Source organism: Pelodiscus sinensis, chromosome 9 (genome assembly GCF_049634645.1).
Source record: "Pelodiscus sinensis isolate JC-2024 chromosome 9, ASM4963464v1, whole genome shotgun sequence".
Taxonomy (NCBI): Eukaryota; Metazoa; Chordata; order Testudines; family Trionychidae; genus Pelodiscus; species Pelodiscus sinensis.
In genome coordinates this window covers 60,081,249-60,102,705 of record NC_134719.1, presented here as the reverse complement: position 1 = coordinate 60,102,705, position 21,457 = coordinate 60,081,249, and the positions used below count along the sequence as shown (strand labels likewise).

The window sequence follows — 21,457 nt, the reverse complement described above, 5'->3', positions numbered from 1 at the left end:
AAGATACAACGGTTTATTGGAAAACCATATTTTTACTACTATGAGCTGTCATTAGCATTGAAGATCCAAATACAGATATTAGAGCGGGATTCTTTTCTGATTCCTACATCAAGAAAATTAAGTTTAAATTACCTATTATTATTTTTATCATAGCCAGAAAAGTTTACTATTTCCTCATGAAAGCCAAATACATACGTTTCTTTAATGGCTTTTGGTTTTTAAGAATTAAATACTGATATGAACAAGACTGCAATTTTGGAATTTTGCTAAATATGGACATACAGTGCCCTCTCTTTGGACATACAATGTATGTATATGTTCAAAAATGTAAGATCTTGAGAGGAGCATAGGACCCATATCTAACTTATTTCCTTGGATGCTGTTGTTAATTTGCACTCTTTGAGATCACGTTCTAAATTATTACTATTGCAATAACAAAAATGCATTCTACGCGTGTAATTTAGCAAATGGTTGATCTCTAGCGCGTGATATTTTGGCATGTGTTGGTTGGTGACAAAGGAAAATGATGGAATGTTACCTTTTTTTTTTAAATGGGATATAACTTTTTTTAAAAAATCCCAAGCTTGATTTGAGTGGAACAGGTAGTTGACGCCCTAATATAGATTGTCCAGCAACTTAGTTATTGCTGAGTTACTGCAATTTGTACTTACATGTCTTTCATGAGTATTTTGGAAACAATAAAGAGAAATCCACAAATCAAGGGGGGGGGGGGGAACTAAACTAAAAATCTGATTATAGAACAAAGATGTGTAAATGTAAATGTTAATTTGTCTTATAAGAAACACTGAAATACAGACGGAAACTATGCTTTCCTTGTTGTGATTTTAGGAGGAGTTAACACCTATGTATATGACACAACTATCGTTAATGTGCCTAAACATTTATTTTCTAAATGCATTTATCATTTGCTCAAAACTCTCTCAATTTTTCACCTTTCTGGCTATTTCTGGTTATTTCCCAAGTCTGATCTTTGGCTTTTTTGGTGAGTTGGTTGTTTTTTGTTTTGGGGGAGTTTGGAGTTAAGGGGAGGAGTTTGGGTAAAAATGTTTCAACTGGTTTTTGAGTAGAAGAACAGTAGAGGAAAATACTTCATTCCCTTAAACTGGAAATAAGTCATAACTTTTAATAGTGAGTAATTATTCATTGGAGTAATTTACCAAGGATCATAATCAGTGTTCCCTTCACAGGTGATTAATCATCCCTTTACCCAGTCAGTCAGCATCCCGCACAGAGCCCTGAGCCTCTGACTGGGCAGTGCAGATTAATCACCTATGAAGTTGTGCTGGCCTGCAGTTTAGAGGGAACACTGGATTCTCCATCACTTGCTTTTTAAATCAAGATTGGATTTTTTTTGAAGATATGTACTGGGAATTATTTTGATGAAGTTCTATGAACTGTGCTATAAAGGATGTCAGACTAGATGATCATAATGGTATATAACTTTTAAAAAAGATACACAATTAAGTAAACCTTCTGGCCTTACACTTTAGGAAATTCAGTGTTCTAAAGCTTTTATTAAAGCAGCTCTGATTCAAAAACTTGGAAATAGACATTTGAAATTGGGCATAGAGGTTGATCTTAAGGTGGAAAGATGCTTTGAATATTCCACTGAAAATTGGTTTTGATTTGACCAAGTTATGAGCAGCGGAAGACTGTAGTTCACGTACGTTTTACTTTCAACCAACAATTTAAATAAATAATATCTCTGTAGAAATTAAATTAAGTACTTAAAATAAGGCCCTGCCCTGCAGTTCAACTTGTACTGGCGTAAGAGTTCTCCTCCATAGATCCAATTAAAATGTAGGATCAGGTTTATCAATAATTTGTTTTGATAAAATAGTTCCAAATATAGATATTCAGTTTAATTTTCATGCAGAGCAATTTTGTTTTAATTTTTTATAGTAAATTAATTACCTTGCATGCAGATTTTCTCTATCTGTAAGAAGATACTTACAATTGTTGCATTTCCTTATTTCCTGTGCATTCTAACTTTTTTGCTGAGCCTGAATTTTCAGAAAGCAACTTAAGCATGTACACATACATAAGAATGAAAATGGCTGCACTGAAGTTTAAAATTACACATTTAAGTATATTGCTTAATTGAGTGTGCCTGAGTTAATGATTTTGCATTTACATATGTATCTTGAATTTGTATAGAAAATGTGTTTTGCCCCTTTAGGAACTTGTCTTCTGTGGGATTGACTTTTCTAATATTTTCACCTCCCTGTAAAAGTAGCTTTCCCAGTGAGCTATGAATTTTCCTCCTGACCCACCACTGAAGATACTATTACATATCCAGAAGACAATTTTATCTTTCATGTGTGCATCTTTTTTTCCTGCATTTTAACAGTATTTATCTGATGAGGACAGCCATATTGGGTTTGCTAGTCTTATTTGGCAGCCTATCCATTTGCAAATATTTTGTCATAATCTTCTAAACTAATCTGCTCTATCACATACTGGCACCTTAATTTCAGGCTTCAGAGCAAGAACTAGGAATAACTCCAATTTATTGTATACTGATACTTTAATTTTAATTATCTACATTTTACCAGCTTTGGAAATACTCAGTCCTTTTTCTTCTACTTCCATTAAGGTTGCACATTCCTAAATTTCACAGACCTCTTTATTTAAAGAAAACACTCAGCAAATTAAACTATTCATGATAGAATAAATTGACTGAGATTCCTTTATCTTAGTTTCCAGAAATGTGTAGAGGTGAGAGATTTTTTTTGATAAACGTTTTAATGAAAACATTCATATGTACTGTTGGTTTTCCTCATATGTACATACCTGTCTGTTTATAATTATAAAGCTGGGGGAATGGGTTTATAATTATAAAGCTGGGGGAATGGGTATCTGGGGAAACAATAAATCACTATGCAGTTTTGCTTTAAAGTTCTTTTTTAAAGAAAATGTTGCCGTTGCTGACTAGACATTAATACAGCTTTTTTATATATTAGCTGTGTTTCCTTTGTGTCACTTACAGATGATTAAGTTTTCATGACATCTGGCATTTCATTTGTACTCTGGGTTAATTTTTCTCCAAATCCCAAGCAAAACAGTCCTTTTTTTTTTTTAAACAGCTGATTGGTTGTAGTGTGTGCCAAATAGCCACGCAGTATAGGTGTTCTTGCCTCAGTAACCCATTACCTCTGAATAGGGATGTAAGTGACTCAATTAGTTGCTTCCTCCCGCCCACCCTTGCTGCCTCTATCAGAGAGAGGCAGTGGAGAAAGGGGGGGGGGAGGAACAGGAGCCAGTACTGGGGGGAAGTGGCTTAAGAACTGGTTCCCCACAGCACTGGTAGGGTTCTTGCTACATCTCAAAAGCAGAAGGCCCTTGTACATTTCAAAAGCACAGGACCAGCAAGGGACTGCTTGACTCCCCCAGTAGCCCCATGCTTCCCACAGTGCTTCCACCAGCGAGGCTCTTGCTACATTTCAAAGATGGAGGCGTCCTTATGGACTAATCCAGTAGTCATTGGCAATTCCATCGACGGTTCGATTAATTTAAATTTAGCATCCCTACCTCTCAATGTCCAAATGAGTTTAAAACCTAGTGAAGAGCATTTTGCAATGTAAACTCATGAAAGGCAAGAAAAAAAGATGGTTACTTTGGAAAGCCTGGATTTAAAAAAAGATAATCCAAACTTTCAGGATTGAGAAGAATAAATTGCAACTGTGTGATGAAGTTGGAAATAATTTATTTATAATAAATATATATATATATATATATATATATATATATATATATATATATATATATATATATATATATATATATAGGAATCATATCCGAGTTACAGTAACTCCCAAATGAAATGCACTTTTCTTTCATTGTCATTGGTTTTGTGTTTAAATGCTATATGAATATGTATGTAATTGGGTGAAGTAAGACAGTGAACTGAAACATTCAGCAAATCTCCTAAATGTATTGCCATGATATTTTCATAAAAAACTCAATATTGTCTTTCCTTGTTAAGTATGTTGTTTTAAATTTTAAATATCCATCGTGTAGATTTTTAAAAGGATCCCAAATGAGACAGGCACCTAACTTCAATTTTGGAGGGAGTTGGGTTGTCTTACTACCTGAGGCTCCTTTGAAATTTGCAGCCTAAAGAGGATCCTTGTAACATCAGATTGTCTTACTGTCGTAAAGTCAAAATCAGCTGTAGGTTAAGATTCATTAAAGCTGGAAATATGAAAGTGCAATAATGAACAGTGAGTGTAAGTAGAACTGGAGAGAATAGCAAATATTGCTACATCCATTTACTTCCAGGAAGTTTGTCTCTCACTTTGTTTGCTATTCACAAAATTTTAATGTAACTTATGAACACTAACATTATCTACAGGTCAAGAATTAGTCATAGAAATTACTTGACAAATAAATTGGAGGAAAATCTAAATCTGATGTCAATTTATTTATGATCAGAAGAGGCTGAATTTGTTGAATAAAGTATTTATTTTGAATTATTCAATCCACTCTAGTTATAAATTAGCATTGTAAGTGGGTTGCGTATTTTGTAACATGGCATTCTCTTTATTTTGGACATAATGTTAATCAACTCACCTTCGTTGATTAAAGTTAATGGTGGTATCCTGAAAGGACTTTTTGTAGGAGAAGTAGCTGCATCAGGTGGTGGCCTTATGTCTCTGGGATAACTTGGGTCCCTCTGTATCTCATTACCTCCTAAAAGGTTGGGAGTATAATGCTGACTGTTAGGAATGTGCTGTGGCACCACCTGAACAAGAGGAGGAGATCCGTCGGTGTCCTGTCGTGACAGCATCTGCAAGCATTGCTCTTCCAATAAAGAGATAATCACAGACTGATTATTTACAAGATCAGTTAGTGATGCATATTTTATTTCAAGCTCCCTGTAACGTGTTGCCATCTTCAGCATTTCTGTTGTAACATTGAGGATTTTGTTTTCCAGTTGGGAAAGCTCAAGTGAATTATCACGCTTTCGTATTATCTCATGCAAGAGCTGCATGTAAAGCTGAGTGACCCGGGAGTTCATGTTACGGCTTTCTTTTCTCAGCAATTTTACCTCATTCACAATATTTCCATCCACATCCACCACTAGCTGCAAGATATCAATCTCCCGCTTCTGCTTGGACAATACTTCCTTCAGGTTCTCTATGTCCATCCTTGTGATTTCATCTTTTCTGTTATCTGCTCCTAGTCCTTTGGTGTTTACACAAATTGGTCCTGTTATTTTTTGTTCAGGAACCAAGAACGTGTAACCACATTTTTTCCCTTCCTCTCCACCGTCTGTTGAACGAGGGTGTCTCTTTGGGGATATTTTATTGAGTTTAGACTTTTCTATACAGTGTCCTGTAGACAGTAGTAGGAATAACAACACACTCAAAGTCCATGTAGATCTCTTCATTTTGAGGTGAACGCAGAAGACTAATCATTGGATAAATAGAAAGAAAGTTAATATGAATCCAGTTTCACACCATGGAAGAGTACTAATTTTTACTTATGACACAAATGCAACCGAGACTTCTCTGCTATAGATATTGGCCAAGCTGACATTTTCTTACCATGTTAAATTTAATATCACAAAATTGCTTATTTATTTGGAATTACATCACACTGACCAACTTGCCTCCTTTCTTGAGGCATATTAAGACCTGAAAGATTTCAAGCAGTAGGTATTTTTTGGCTTAATTCAAATGAATAAATGTTCAGAAAACAAGCACCAGTATATTCAGGTAAAAAAGTAGGTTTTGGTCATAAGCCTGACTGCATGCACATATTTATAAATATTAAAATACAAATTGGAATATTGTAAAATACTTTTGTAGCTCCCTTCCCCAGCAAATTCTGATTTGGGCTTTCTAAAAAATCTGAAGCTGAAACTATTTTTATAATTTGTGTAATATTAGCTTTAGTACTACATATTTTATACTTAGGTCTATAGCAAGATTTATAACTAGTGGTCTTGAAGATCACTATATCATGGCTTGCATAATTTTGCAAGTACTATTAAAATGTATTCAAGAAAATTTGGTTAGTAGGAAAAGATCATGATGGGATTAGCTGTGAGATCATATGCCCTGACTTGATTAAAATGTGTCATAGCCTGTTTTCATTCATAAATGAAAACAAGTAAGTGATTAACTTTGTTTTTGTGAAACTAAATGTTTTCTTTTCTTCAGTAGGAAATTAGTTTGGGATCATTAGATGTTTAATATTGACCACTAAACATTACAGAACATTGAACCTGCAAGCGGGGACTACCCAGACTAGTTAGTGTGCAATGTGTTGCTTTACTTGAGAATATTCACACCCCATCCGTGTACATTACTGCACCTTGTGGACAAGCCCACCATTTTAATGAAAATTCTGATGAAACGGTTCATTAACAAAGCACATTAAACTTGTGAAATTTTCTCCTATAAATTTGGTTTCTACTCTGAGGTATAGTAAAACAAATATACCACAACACTACAAATCATGGTTGAATGAAATATGATAAAAGGGGAAAAACATTTCCCACAAATGGTTTTGTATTTCAAATTATATTTTCTTCAAGTTAGTTTACTTTTCACAAAACACAAGAGTTGGCTTATGAACTACATCCTGGCAGAAGTGAAGAAACAATAGGAACATACTGTTAAAGTTATGAATGCTTTTAGGTGCCCTAAAGACTATTATGGGATTTTTATTACCAATTTTTTTTTCTTAATGTATTTAAGTTTTTGTCATTATTCCAGGTAACGTGTAAACAAGCATCCCATTAATCTGTAAAAATATCAAGCATGTTTTATCAGCTGTAACTAGTATACACCTTTTTAAACATGTCACATTAAAATAACGTATTTACTTAAATTATGTAGGGAAAGAAGAATGCATTGACAAATCTGAGAACTATTGATTACATTTTTCCATTTCTCTGTTTTGATGTTTGAGGTTATAAATAGGGAGTGGTACTCAAACCCAGAATAAATTAACTATTTTTTTATCTTTGACTAATTGACTTGTGGGAAGGTGATGGCTTCAGAGTTGATTCTCTTGTCAAAGGAGATCTCTCTACTCTATTGGCGCTTGTCTTGGCTATGGGTGAAGCTGAAACTAATTTTTCCTCCTCAGCCTAATCAGCGGATTGTACAAGATACTGCACCGTGGTCTCTGTGTGATTTAGCTAAGTCAGCAGAGTAAAACTGAACAGTTCATCAGTTTCATGCTACACTTGCAACTCCTGCACAAATGCTTTATGTAAGGGTACGTCTAGACTATATGCCTCTGTCTCCAGAGGCATATAGATTAGGCTACCAGACATAGTAAAATGAAGCGGCAATTTAAATAATCGCCGCGTCATTTAAATTTACATGGCTGCCGCGCTGAGCCGACAAACAGCTGATCAGCTGTTTGTCGGCTCAGCGCGATAGTCTGGATGTGTGGGTGTCGACATCAAAGGTATTTGTCGACCACCCAGGTATGCCTCCTGGGATGAGGTATACCTGGGTGGTCGACAAATACCTTTGATGTTGCCACCCGCGCGTCCAGACTATTGCGCTGAGCCGACAAACAGCTGATTAGCTGTTTGTCGGCTCAGCGCGGCAGCCATGTAAATTTAAATGAAGCGGCGATTATTTAAATCGCCGCTTCATTTTACTGTGTCTGGTAGCCTAATCTACATGCCTCTGGAGACAGAGGCATGTAGTCTAGACGTACCCTAAAAGTATCAACCCAGTCACAATCCTCCCTTTCAGGTGTAGGTATCCCTTGATACAATAGATGCCCCACTAAACCCCATTTTCATTGGGCAATCCCTGATTGGAAACAGCTGTTCTGCATCCCACGACCAACAAAACTAAACTGGCAAAGTCCAGAGAGAGACAGAGACTTGTCATTTAGAAGAAAAAATACCCTTAAACCTAAAGGAAGGTGCACTAGGATGCGATTCACTTAGCCACAACTTCTTGTCTTACCTGCGCTATTCACTAATGCTAGGATTGTAAAATGGATAAAAGTTGGAACACTCCTTAGTAGGGAAGGAAAGAGGACAAGTAGAACTTACTTTACTTACCTGATTTTACAGATTGGATGGCAAATGAGATGTTGCACAAAATCATTTCTGGTAGTCGTGGAAAGAAACCAGATCTCTAAGTGAACAATATTTGAGTTTGCCATGCTTAAACAAAAGGCCTTTCGAAGTAAAAGTGACAAATCTATGGTTGCCCTATTTATAGTCACTGCTCTAGTCACTGTATCTCACAGCCCAGGAACTAAACCTAGGCATATTGATTCCCAATATTCTGTTGCTGTCTAGCAAATAATTGTGTAAACTACTGGTGTATTGGCAGGTTCCCCTCTATGATTTGGCCCATATGAAGGATGCCTATTTCTGTTGTCAATTACTCTTTAGCTTAAATTGTAGAGATCTGTGCTATTTATCTCCTGGTTTCAAAAACTGTTGATGACACACGCAGGAAAATACTGCATGTGGCCATGTAATAAAAGGTTACAGTGTATTTGAACAAGGTGTCAGAATTCAGGCTGCTGTTAGGAAATGCTAGAATTAAGATGACTGATTTTGAGTAATTGATTTTGCAAATTTCACATTTTAACATTGTTTTAACATTCAAGACCGTCTCTTAGTCAATGAATTTAGAACATTTACAAAAACAATAGTAATGAAAATGTAATTGAAATAATTTAAATGTTTATATTCATGCATATTTATATACTGCAACTGTTTTTTTCAAAAACAAAGCATTCAGAAAGAAAATACATAATTTTAAATACTTTTTCCATAAATGGAAGTTGTGTTAAATATATAACATCTTCTAAAGCAGTGTTTCTTAAACTGTTCCAGGGCACATTGGTGTGCTGTGGAGAACAGAGTTCAAAATGGCCACCCTTAAAGGAGTAGATGACTTTTTTTCTGTTGCTCAATAACTCTCTCCCCCCCACACACACACTCTTCCCCCCCCCCCCCCAACAAAAAAATCCTTGGTGTTCCTCAAAAAGAAAATTGTTTGGTGTTCTTCGGTCTTAAAAAGTTTAAGAAACACTGTTCTAAAGGTACACTGTCTATGAAGTCAGTAGACAATAGCAATGTTTTTTGTCATGCCATATTTCAGAACAAGTTATGGGGTAATCCTAGTGAAAAGGACAAAAAGTCATAGTTATGTTACACTGTATCACTCATCTGTGTAGCCTAATACATATGAAGGTAATCGCCTCTCCCACATGTGTAATGAACGTAAAAAAATTGTGCAATGCTTAGTGTTGAAAGCTCAAGGTAAACTTTTAGGTGAGCCATGGTAAAAATATCAGAAATTAGCGCCATTTTGTGTCATATACTGTATTTTTCAATAGTCCCTGGACCAACTGAATTAATCAAAATAAACTTGTAAACCTAACCTGGCTCTCTTAAATCTCAAATAATTTTATAACTGCGGTGGATGGAGATCTTAGAAATCTTCTCTGTCAATACTATGCTCTAGTCCTTTGCACACAGACATTTTAAAAATAATCTTGTAAAATTAAAGTATGAATATTATGGAATTCATGGTAACTGTCTCAGACACATCCTAAATAACCATTTTTAAATAACTGAAAAAATTAAATAAAATTGGTATACTAAAATACAAGTAATACATGTTTTTAATAGTAAATGCACAGCAATAAAGCACTTAGTCCAATCAGATATTCTGCAGTAATCTACTTTTGTACATTTTTAATGAACTAATTACATATATATGTCTGTCCTGTAAACATGTAGTGCTCCCACTTTATTCATATGATGAATGATGTACCAAATATACTGAAGTGATTTTAGGATTGGAGCTATAGACATTCTGTCTGACCGTAAATGAAACTAAACGATCTAAAATAGAATAACCAAATGTACAGTTGCTCAAGCTGTGTTTTAGAACTCTAAAATAAACACGTTACAAACTTTCGCTATATGGACAGCTGGTCTGAAACTAAGATGTGTCAAACATGCAAAGAAGAGTTTCTTTTAAGACACAGACATCATTGTTAACCTGCGTGCTGTTACAGACGCTTCCAACTGTGAAAACTTTGGCTCCCTTATGTGTGTGTGTTATTCAACAGTTCAATACAGATGTTGGTGACTGACACAGCTGGGGTTCCTAATAAGGTTGTAATAACGAATTATTCTTCATGTGGTTCTGCATATTCTCTCACCAAATAGTAAAATCTTCTCCAAGCAGTGGCCATTGGAGTGCACTTGTGCCCCTCTTCTATCTCTCCTCAGTCTTTCTCAGCATTTTGAGAATGAGGCTATATTGGGGACACTGTAATGTCTATCGCTTCATTTCCTACCGACCTTTGCACGAGATCAAAGTGAACTGTTTCAGTCTGTTTGAATCTGGGAATTTTCTTTATTGATAGTGCCTTCGGTAATTTATAGTTTTTAGTTGTTCGTTTAAGTATAGTGATAAGTGTAGGCAATTTAGTACAGTTGGTAGGCTTGCTTCTATGCAATGATGAAACCAAAGAACGAGCCAGGATTTAAGAGACGTGTTTAATACACAGCTATCTTCCTGGTGCAGGATGAACATTTTAGGAGCCTGAAGTGCACGTGAAGGCTGTTCTTCTGGGTGTTCGTTTGCAGAACTTTCACATCCAGAGGCACAGTGCTTCTAATTAAGGAAGTGCAGGTTCTTCTACTTAAGGAAGATCTAGCTGCAAAACCTTGTTTTGAATGATTGTTTGATTCATAGCTTTAGCTGTTGCAACTGTGAGTTCAGCTTTGAAGACCCAGACATCTGAAGCTGAGTATTTCTCCAAATCTGGTACTCTCCAGGTCAATGAGATAGGAGTGGAGGACAGAGCCAATCTGAGGAGATCTTTTACTGTGGTGACAGATACTCACCATCCAGTGTCTCAATGGTTCTCTGATTTGACCGAGAGGCAGTTGATAAGGAAGAAACAGGCTTCACCAGCTCTGCAATCGGCATTCATTCCTTATGAAGAAAAGAGCAGAGGAGACTCACTTTTTCTGTGAGTTCATCTATTCTGCGTTGTCCTGAGAGACTCCTTATAAAATGATCAAGGACAATCTTTTTCTCTCCTTTTATTTCTTTTCCCCTTTTTTTCAGTCTCATGCTCCAGTTCAGTGTTTCCCAAATGGTGTCCCGCGGAACCCCAGGGTTCTCCGACATGAAAATAAGGGTTTAAGGAGAAAATTCCATTACAATAACATTTTAGGATTTAAAAAAAAATTAAGCATTAATTAATTTTATTGAAAAGTTTTCATTTGTGTTTGCCATGATGTGTTCCTGTGTAATGCCAGCTTAGCCAGAGAGTGGGGACGATGATGCCACTACTCAGCATTGCGTGCGCAGTCAGTTAGTGTTGCGATCGTCTGTTATATACCACCGTAAATCCCCGTTCTCACTCAGGGAGTGTGGATCACGTGGGTGACTGAATATGTATATACTAGCGCTGCGTCAGACAAAGTTGAAGCTTCAGCTGTCAAACTGGTTGCTGCTGTTAGGGGTTACACAAAATTCTTTCTTGTTTAAAAGGGTTCTGTGGTCAAACGAAATTGGGAAACATTGCTCTAATTGATGCAGTCCGTGGTGCATCAAAGATCGGATCCTGATTTTGAGGAAGAATTAAGAGACCTGATTTATTCCAGTTCATAGTTACTCATCTAGAGTTCCCTGACTTCTTTTTTTTTTTTTTTTTGCTCCTTCTAAAAGTATATTTCCTATTGTAGAGACTGCCAGTAATGGAATCCATGGTCCTATTCGGTTCCATCAAAGGACTGAGAAACCATGTTTCATCTAATAAGGGATATGTCTGCAGCTCAGAAAGTTGTTCCTGATATGCTATCTGAAGAAGATGAGGAGCTCCTTTTTGAATGAGAACTGAAAAATGAATTTGATATCAGTTTATCACCTGATGAACTGGTGGGTGTGGCTTCTGCTTTTTCTCCTTCTGAAGCCACTCTACAGTCTTATGACGTGATAGATCAGATGGTATCCACATTAAGCCTGTTTTTGGTGATTGTGGAGGAAACCTCCCATATGGTATTCAATATTCTTGGGGCTACATCAAGAAATCAGCTGTCACTGTCGATTCTGGTTGGTTCTTCACAGCCTAAGATTGTTTGAGCAATTCCTGCTTCTTGCCATCTTCTTTCCAAAAAAGTGGACAAACTGTATCATCTGCCCCATGAGAAGTTTTCTTAGTTTGATACGTATCCTGTGCCTTAACTCGCTGGCGGGGGCTGCCAATCAAGAGGCTTAGGTCCATCCAAGCCCACTCCAACTCCTACTGATGCAGAGGAAAAGAAAACTGAATCTGGGAGATTTTTTTTTTTCATGACTCTTCTTGCAGGATAAGGATGGCTAGTTACCAGGCAACGATGACCCATTATTGGTTCCATCCATGTAAAAAGATGGCTGTGTTTGTCCAAGATGATGAAAGAAGACTCATGAATGCTATTTTCACAACAGAACAGAGTGGCAAAGCATGGTCTAATTTGGATGCTTTGGACTTTTCCACTAGAGCATTGACTTCCACAGTTAACTTGATCATGCTTGGCTGTGTTCTTCTTCCCATTGCTGTGATCACAAGAATTCAACTGGAAGATCTCCCCTTTCAAAGGGGAGCTTTTCTGCAAGAAAACAGGTGAAGTGTTGGAAAAATTGAAGGAGACTAGCTCCACTGCTCAGTCACTGGGTCTTTATCTCTGTGTTAAAAGTAATCCTTCTATGTTTTCTTTCTGCTGTCAGGCAGTTTCACCTTCATTCTTAGTTTTTCCTCAAGTCATGTTATCAGCAATACTATCAGCAAGCTATGTCTTTATGCCAAAATCCGCATAAAACCAGGTCCTAAGAGGAAACAACTTGCCCCTTCCTTTTTGTCTTCCTTTGAATGCCAGGCATTGGTTTTCATGTGAGGATTGAGTCTCATGGAACAATCAGTGAGCATCTATATTTTCTTTTATTTGGAGACAAGCTATCCTAATTCATGAATAAATGGAGATTTATTGCATAGGAGAACTGGGTCCTAAAAGTTGCATAGACTGTGTCTTTCAATTCAGAAAAACGATCATCTTTCAATTTGCCACCTTCTAACCGTTTCAGGAAACCTTCTCACAAGGCTATTCTACTTGTGGAAGTACAAAAGTTGTTCCTGATAGGAACTGTCAAGAAGATACTTAAACATCTGTCGGATCATGGTTTTTATGCATATTTTCATATTTCTCTCCAACATTCATCAAAAATATCTCCATTTCAGTGCTAAGAATCTGTAAGTGCCTTACTCTGGTAGCAGCACATCTGAGGAAGTACAGTATTTTTGGTTAGTCATATTTGGACAATTGGTTGCTGAAGTAAGCTGCATGCAAAGATCTGTTTCTGTACATCAGTTGTATAACCTTTCTTCTTTTGGATCTGGATCTGCTTCTGAATGACAAAAAATTGAATTTCTGACCAACCAGAGAATTCTTGTTATAGGTACTGTGTTGGACTTGGTAATAAGGAATGTTTTTCTGTCATGGGACAGTTTTCTGAAAATGAGAAGTCTGTTTTGGAAATACAAACTTGTCAAATCTGGATAGTTATCTGCCTTGGTCTCATGGATTGAATGGCACGGCACCTATTACTTATGTAATTGTTTACTCATCTCAGAAAGAGGCTGATGCAGCACTAGATATCTCAAATCTAAAAACACTATGTAGACAGACTTCAGATTTTGTCACCATGCCTGGTGATTAGTCCAAATTAATTAAAACAATCATGATTACAAAAGTTAATTGCAGTTTTAATCACCACACTAAACAATAAATACCAATTGAAATGTAGTAAATATTTTTGGATGTTTTTCTACATTTTTAATGACAGAACATGAAGTGTACAGTGCTCACTTCAAAAAAAAATTTACTCAATTCAAATATTTGAATAGTAAAAATGATAAACAAAAGAAATAGTATTTTTCAGTTTACCTCATACAGGTACAATAGTACAATTTCTTTATCATGAAAGTGCAACTTACAAATGTAGATTATAACATAACTGCACTCAAAAGTAAAACAGTACAAAACTTTAGAACTTACAAGTACACTCAATCCTACTTATTCAGCCAGTCACTTAGGCCAGTTTACACTACACCCAGGAGGTCAGCTTGAGTTACGTAACTCCAGCTACATGAATAACGTAGCTGGAGTCAACGTACCTTAAACCGAGTTTGGCACCATCTCCACAGTGAGAGGTCAATGGGAGAAACGTTCCCATCAACTTCCCTTACTCTTCACGACAGCGAGGACTACGAGTGCTCATGGCAGCACTCAGTATTCGATTTAGCAGGTCTTTTCTAGACCCACTAAATTGAACCTCAGATCAATCACCAGAGCATCAGTGCTCCAGTATGTGGAGATGCGGCCTAAAATAACAAATGTACATTTGCAAAAGATAATGCTACCAGGTTCTTATTTACAATGTTACTTGAAAGTGAGAAGAGGGTTCACATGGCATATTTGTACCAGGCTTTGCAAGGAATGTACATGCCAGATACACTATACACACTTCATAGTTCATTCTTTAGCCATCTTCATAGTTCAGCCACCATTCCAAAGGACATATGTTATTAAATTTACGACTCAACTGCTTGGGAGAGAATTGTATGTCTCCTGTACTTTGTTTTATCTGCATTTTGAGATGTTACAGCAGTCTCGGATTATGACCCAGCAAGTTACTCACTACAGATTTGACCAAATTTAAAGACTGAATCAATGCAAGATTTCTAAAGATAGCAACACACTTGGCCCAAGGGTTAAAAGTCTGAAGTGCCTTCCATAAATCTGAGGGACAAGGTGTTGGAAAATGCTTTGAAAAGTCTTTAAAAGAACAACACCGTGGAAACTACAGAACCTGAATGCCCTCCCTCCCCCCCAAAAAATCAATCTTCAGCTGGTGGCATGTGACGGATAGGAGGAAAATGTACATGAGTTGATCCGTATGAGACTGGAACATTTATTGAGCAGAACCCACTAAAAACCAGGATGGATGTATATCCTCTGGAATGGTGAATCTTTAGTACATTTGGTACATAAAGCACGTGTTGCAAAATATTTAACTTTCAGTTGTCATTGTAAACAAGAAGCAGACAGCATTTTTTCCCTACAAACTTAAACTTGTTTGTCTGAGTGGAGGAGGAGGACTGAGTGGACTTGCAGGCTCTAAACTTTTACATTTTCGAGTGCCATTATTTTTTGTAAATCTACATTTGTAAGTACAGCTTTCATGAAATGAGATTGCACTACAGAATTTGTAATAAGACCTGAAAAATGCCATCTTTTTTACAGTGCAAATATTTGTAGTAAAAAATAGTGAGCACTATTCATTTCATATTCTGTGTTGAAATCGAAAACATTTGAAAGGGTAGAAAACATAAAAATATAAATGGCATTCTATTGTTTAACAGTGCAATTAATGTTTTAAATCATTGAGGCCTATTTCTAAATTTGTTGAGGAGAAGGATGGACAGATCAAATGTTCTGAGAGGTGATTTGTTCAATCTACCTTCACCATTGGTCACCATAACTTCAGATTATTAATCAATTTGGAACACATTTAGGTTGTGTACAATTCAAATACACTGAGCTTTTCAGGAAATCCAGCTAGCTTTTAAATGTGTTTGAATTAAGAACCCTTCATTTGATTCTTAAGTATTTCCTTCCTTATATTGATGTGAAGATGGTTCAGATAGAGATGGACTATGCAACTGTTATATGTTACATCTAACAAACAAGTAGGTGCTCACTCCTTCCAGTTATGTGCCAAAGTCAAATTTTGGGACTGGCGTATTCTTTGCAAAGTGTACCTGGTGGCCCTGCATTTAGCAATGTATTGGTAGATAATCTAAGCAGGAACAGTTTTCAGATGCACAAGTGGTGGTCCTTAAATGTCCAAATAGTACAAGACCTTGTCTCAATCAGTGATTGCCTCAGTGTAGAGCAGTTGTTGCAAGGTTCAGCAAAAACAGTTCTCTCATGTTTAAAGGCAGGAAGGGACAGTCATTCCATCTTGCACATCTTCTTTCTCAGTTGGGGAAAAGGGTCTTCTGTATGCCTTCCTCTACCTGTTTCAGTTAATTCAGAACGTGGCAAAGATTTGTCAGGTCAGCATGAATTATGCTGATTGGTCCAGTTTGACCAAGGGAGCACTCGTATACTGATTTGCTTCAGCTGTCAGCCAGGGTTTGCTTTCAACTCCCTCTGGTTCGATTTCTTATCCCAACAAGGCCAGATCCTTTATCTGGATCCTCAGCCTTTTAAATTACCAGCCTGGGCTGTTAGACTTGGACTAATCTTGAACAGCCCTGTTCCTCATTGTTGCAGAATGTACTATTCAGTTCTACAAGAGAGTCTGCTAGAAAGTGTTACTTTATAAAACGGTATAGATTTGTTGCTTGGATATAGAGAAATATGATTTTAAAGTTCAGCTTCCATTCTCTGTATTTTGGAACATTTAATGGAGCAATTAACTTAAAATCTGAAGGGCTATCCAGTTATTTAAAAGTTCACTAGGCAGCTATCTCAGTTTACCATATGTTGGTTGATAGTCGATTATGTTCGTGCATAGTATAGGTAAAAGTTTTATGAAGGGCGGGTTAACTAAAACAAAACTACTTCTTGAACTAAAATGAAACCACCTTTTGTCATTAAACTATGAGAGGTAAATACCCTGAAGTGTAGGGATAGGGTTCAGAGAGACCTAGAGAAATTGGAGGATTGGACTAAAAGAAATCTGATTAAGTTCATCAAGGACAAGAGCAGAGTCCTGCACATGGGGTGGAAAACTCCCAAGCACTGCTAGAGGTTGAGGACTGACTAGACAAAGCGCTGGTTGGGATTGGCCCTGCTTTGAGAAGGGGGTTGGACACAATGATCTCCTGAGGACTCTTCCAACCCTATGGTTCTATGACAGGCATGTCCAAAGTCCGGCCCGCGGGCCAATTGTGGCCCGTGTTCCGGTTTAATACGGCCCCACATGTAATTTGGCAATATCTATCTTTTAAGGCCCCCAACGAATCCATATGTATTGAGATGAATACATTGTAAAATCTCAGTTAATGTCAGTTGGTCTAAATCAGTTATAAATATATTTGGACACAACATGTATACTTGGTGTTATGTTCCTGTTCATATTTTCTGAACTTAAAAGTTGACAGACAACCTTTATTACCAATAATATGTAACGTACTTTACAGTGTTCCTGACATATATTTCAGCTTCCTGGATTTTTTTTTCATCTGGCCTTCAGATATGAAAGGCAGAGTGATTTAACACCTGTTTAGATTTGTGATCCATGTGACGAAATGAAAAGTATGCCGTTTGCAATAAACTTTGCATAAAATAGTTAATTTGCATTTAATTTTAATGGTTCAAAGAATGTTAGGCAAAATGGTCGGCCCTCACGCATGTTCACTTCATCAAATCTGGCCCTCTTTGAAAAAAGTTTGGACTCCCCTGTTCTATGAGTATAACCCTTGGCCAGTTCCTTCTTTTATTTATCTAGTAAAACAATATTCATTATTGCTATAACATCAGCCAGAAGAGTGAGTGAACTGCATGCGCTAATCATGCCATTTATGATTTTTCATAAAGATAAGGTGGTTTCTTAAACCTGACTTGGATTTATACCAAAAACGATTTCATATTAATCAAAACACTAATTCACCAGTACTTTCCCTAGTCTTTGTGCTAATAAAGGGGAATCCGTATAACAAACTTTGGATTCCTAAAGGATTCTTGCATATTATTTAAATAGAACAGAGAATTTTAGAAAATCATCTAGATTGTCATGTTTGTTTCTTCTGCCAAGAATCATATAGGTCACTCTGTTCAGACTATTTCCAGATGGGTTAAATAATGTGCTTTATTGAATGTTACTTGTTAATAAAAATTCCTGTGCCTGTTGTTGGGTTTATTCTAGTGTAGCCGTAGCAGCATTTTTTTGTTTGTTAAACATTTTCTGATTGGAGAAATGTGCCTGCTTCTTGGAGGTCAGCACATCCATTCATGCCCTTAAGTTAGGCAGAGCATTGTCTAAGAGTATAAGAATGGCCATCCCGGGCCAGACCAACGGTCCATCTAGCCCAGTATCCTGTCTGCTGACAGTGGCCAATTCCAGATGCCCCACAGGGAAAGAACACGTGAGGTAATCCTCACATGATCCCTCTCCTGACACCCATTTCCAGTCAAAACAGAAATTTTGTCTGAAAAGCTTGAGTCATTAATTAAATGGTACTCTGGTTCCATGTCCTGAGCTATCAGCTCTACTTGTGGAAATATGCAGAGTCACTTGAAGAAATAAAGGTTATGTATTTGTAAGTTGAATTAATCAAGATGACTATGCATACTCCTATTTTTTTTTTCTCAAAATCATGTTGGTGGAACGAACTGAGGCAGTAGAGTGCATAGTGCGCATTATATAGCTCACCCTCAGAACTTTTGGAAATGGTGAGAAGAGGGTTAGAAGGGGATGCACATTCGCTCTCACAGGCACTACTTAGAGAGTGTTCTGCCATTAAACACTATCAAGCAACTCGGTATCTACAAATACATGTAAAAGGCATGTCTCATCCCCTGTGATCCAGTCCCAGCATCTGGCAGCAAGAGCATTAGGATAACTCAATAGTTGCCCTGTTATGTTCATTCGTTCTGAAGTACCTGGCAGTGTCCACTATCACAAGACAGGATATTGAACTAGATGGACTATTGGTCTGTTGCAGTATGGCCATTCTTACATTGTGTTAAGTAGCCTTCATTTCTTGCTTGAATAAATAGATTGTTTTATTTAAAGATTAAACTGAAATGTTTTGGAAACGTCCTGCAGCACCTTAGAGACTGACAAAAATGTAGATAGTATATGAGCTTTCATTTGTTTTAGACAAATACACCTACCTTTCTGAGACTTGAAATGTTTTGAAAAAAATCCAAAATTGATGATAAAATGACCTGAAATTGACACACACTTTTTTTAAAGAAAGAGATCAAATGAAAGGTGTTTTTTTTTTTTTTAACCTTGTTAGTCCTAGATTGAAGAATTCAGATTCATATATGTTGCCATTAGCTGTTATAGGGATTTTAAAAGATTTTTTTTTAAAGCAGATCAAGGGTCTCTGTTTCATATCCAAGTCTAGAAATGCCTACAACTACAAGGGGACATATAGAACTCCAAGAGCTTGAACTCAAGTCTTGACAAGCAAGTGGGGAGAGATTGCAAGCACTGCTGGTTTAAAATGCATTTATTTGTAGTGTTTGACTGTGTCCATGTATCCTGCCAGAGATTAAAGATCACAAACAACAAACCAGGTAGTGCTGGAACTCAGCGGTAGACTCGTCTGGCAGAATATCCGTTTCTGCAGAATATTCACTTTTAAATTTTCTTAAGTTTTGAATACTTAACACAGTGATGGAAATGTACTAAACATGAACTAATGCAGTTAGTGTCTTAATGAGTCTGTAAACAAGCAAATAAATGTTACTTGTTTCAGTATTCGTTATTGTTGAAGAGACAAGTAGTGGAGGTAATATCTTTTAATGGACTGATTTCTGTTGATGAGAGAGACAAACTTTCAAGCCACACAGAGCTCTTGAACTGTTATATTGGTAAGCATTTTAGCAAAAAAATTCAGGTACTGTGGATTCGGGGTGTAAAATCCCAGTTAGTGACTTAAGTGGGATCCTGATCTGGGGACCACTCCAACCTGCTTGGATCAGCTCCCTGCCCATAGGGCTCCCATGGTTGGGCTGAGACTGCTGTGGCTCCCAGCCCAGCCCAGAGCAGCCCCTGTCTGTGCAGCACTCTGGCTCCCTGTGGACGAGGGCTGCTCTGGACAAGAGCCGCCTCTCTCCATGGCGGATTACCTGCTTCAGTCCCCTTTGCCCTCTGTTACCGGTGAACTGGTACGCAATACCCATTTTGGGTGATGCTTACTGGGTAAAGGGTTAAGCTTTCACATCTTTACTGTAGATAGAGCTTGATTTAGAGTACCATGAGATTTTTTTTTTTTAGACTCAATCTTAAAAGAAAATACAGAGAAAACATTTCAGTTCATCTTTATTTTTGTTTCAAAATTCATCTGGTTTATTTATTACAAAGCTACTATTTAATTGGTAATAAAGAACATTATTCCTATCTTTTTTTTAAAAAAAAACAAAGCCCCCAACCCAATTTTTCATTTGCAAAGTAGCATTGGTTTCTTAGTATTTGTGATACCCAAATAAATACAATATATTTTTTAAATAACGTAAGTCAGTGCTGGTAGAGGTATGAAGAGGGGGTAAATGTGAAGGGTATAATTTTGTAATCAGTATATTTGAATTGTACATAGACAACTATTTTTTTCTGATGTGAATTGATGTGGTTTTCAGACTATGCATACAAGAAACTGTAATGTACATTGGTTTCAGTCATGTTACTAAATGTGATCTAACACACTACATATTTTTCAAGCTTTGTTGATTTAAGGTTTGCAGCAGTCTTTCAGTCATGTGGAATTGTTCCTGTTCTTTTGCCCTCGCTTTTATTACTTTATATATTTTAATTACATTTTGTATTTTGCTTCTCAGGATAGAATTTGAAAATCTAAAACACTTAGCTTCTCTAGTAGGGATGATTTGATTTTTCTAATTGATACCACTTTTTTTAATTAGATTTTCTCCTCAGTTATGCATCAGTTATTGCCATTGAAACTGTTGGGAATTTAACGTGCGTACGAGGACACGTTTTTGGCTTTCATGTTTGAGTGGAGAACATGTCAGTGCATTTTTTACTTTCTGGACAGTTCACATTTAAAATGTCATAAATATTAGACATTCTAAAAAAGTTAGAGAAAGGTTGAGGTGCTCTGTGCACATATATGCACATAATTCTGCAGTTCCATAACAAAGCAAACGATTTTTCCACATTGCATTTTTATATTATTTTAACATACATCTGATCAGCTCTGTCCTTGTTGTTCAGCAAGTGCCTCTACTTTGGACTGCATAACTGGATTATATACATTTGTGTTCTCTAGAATCCAGTAATAACACAATCTTGAATTTAGTACAGGATATCAGTATAATGGCACAACAGAATTATGTTTAGCATTTATATTCAAAATATTCCTTTAGACAGACAAACAGGCTGTTTACAAAAATTAAAAGTAGGTAGGCTATAATCTTAGATTTTTTTAAATAGTTTTTTTTCAGCAGGGAAACTTGCTAATTGCTTTTAAAATTAAAATTGAAAGAAAACCTCTTGTGATTTTAAAGACAGTCTTCCCATACTTTATGAAAATTCAGAAAAAAATCAGTGAAATCCTCAGGGTTTGTTTTAAAGCTATTCAGATTGAAAAGTCCCATTGTATTTCTGATAGCCAGAAGATTTGTTTTTGTTTGCAAATATATTAACTCTATGTAACTTTTTAACAAGCAGAAATACTA

General features: G+C 36.6%; 2 protein-coding genes across 8 annotated transcripts in view; one reads left to right on the top strand and one right to left on the bottom strand.

Moving 5' to 3' along the window:
* Window positions 1–21,457, top strand: part of RALGPS2 (Ral GEF with PH domain and SH3 binding motif 2) — a 212,941-nt gene that overhangs the window by 110,083 nt on the left and 81,401 nt on the right. The window lies entirely within an intron of this gene.
* ANGPTL1 (angiopoietin like 1) overlaps window positions 1–21,457 on the bottom strand; it is a 38,519-nt gene that overhangs the window by 14,651 nt on the left and 2,411 nt on the right. Inside the window, exon 2 of the mRNA XM_006126957.3 lies at window positions 4,594–5,433. Within this exon, the coding sequence (XP_006127019.1) occupies window positions 4,594–5,413 (820 nt within the window). The 5' untranslated portion in view covers window positions 5,414–5,433. The remainder of the gene's footprint in view (window positions 1–4,593; window positions 5,434–21,457) is intronic.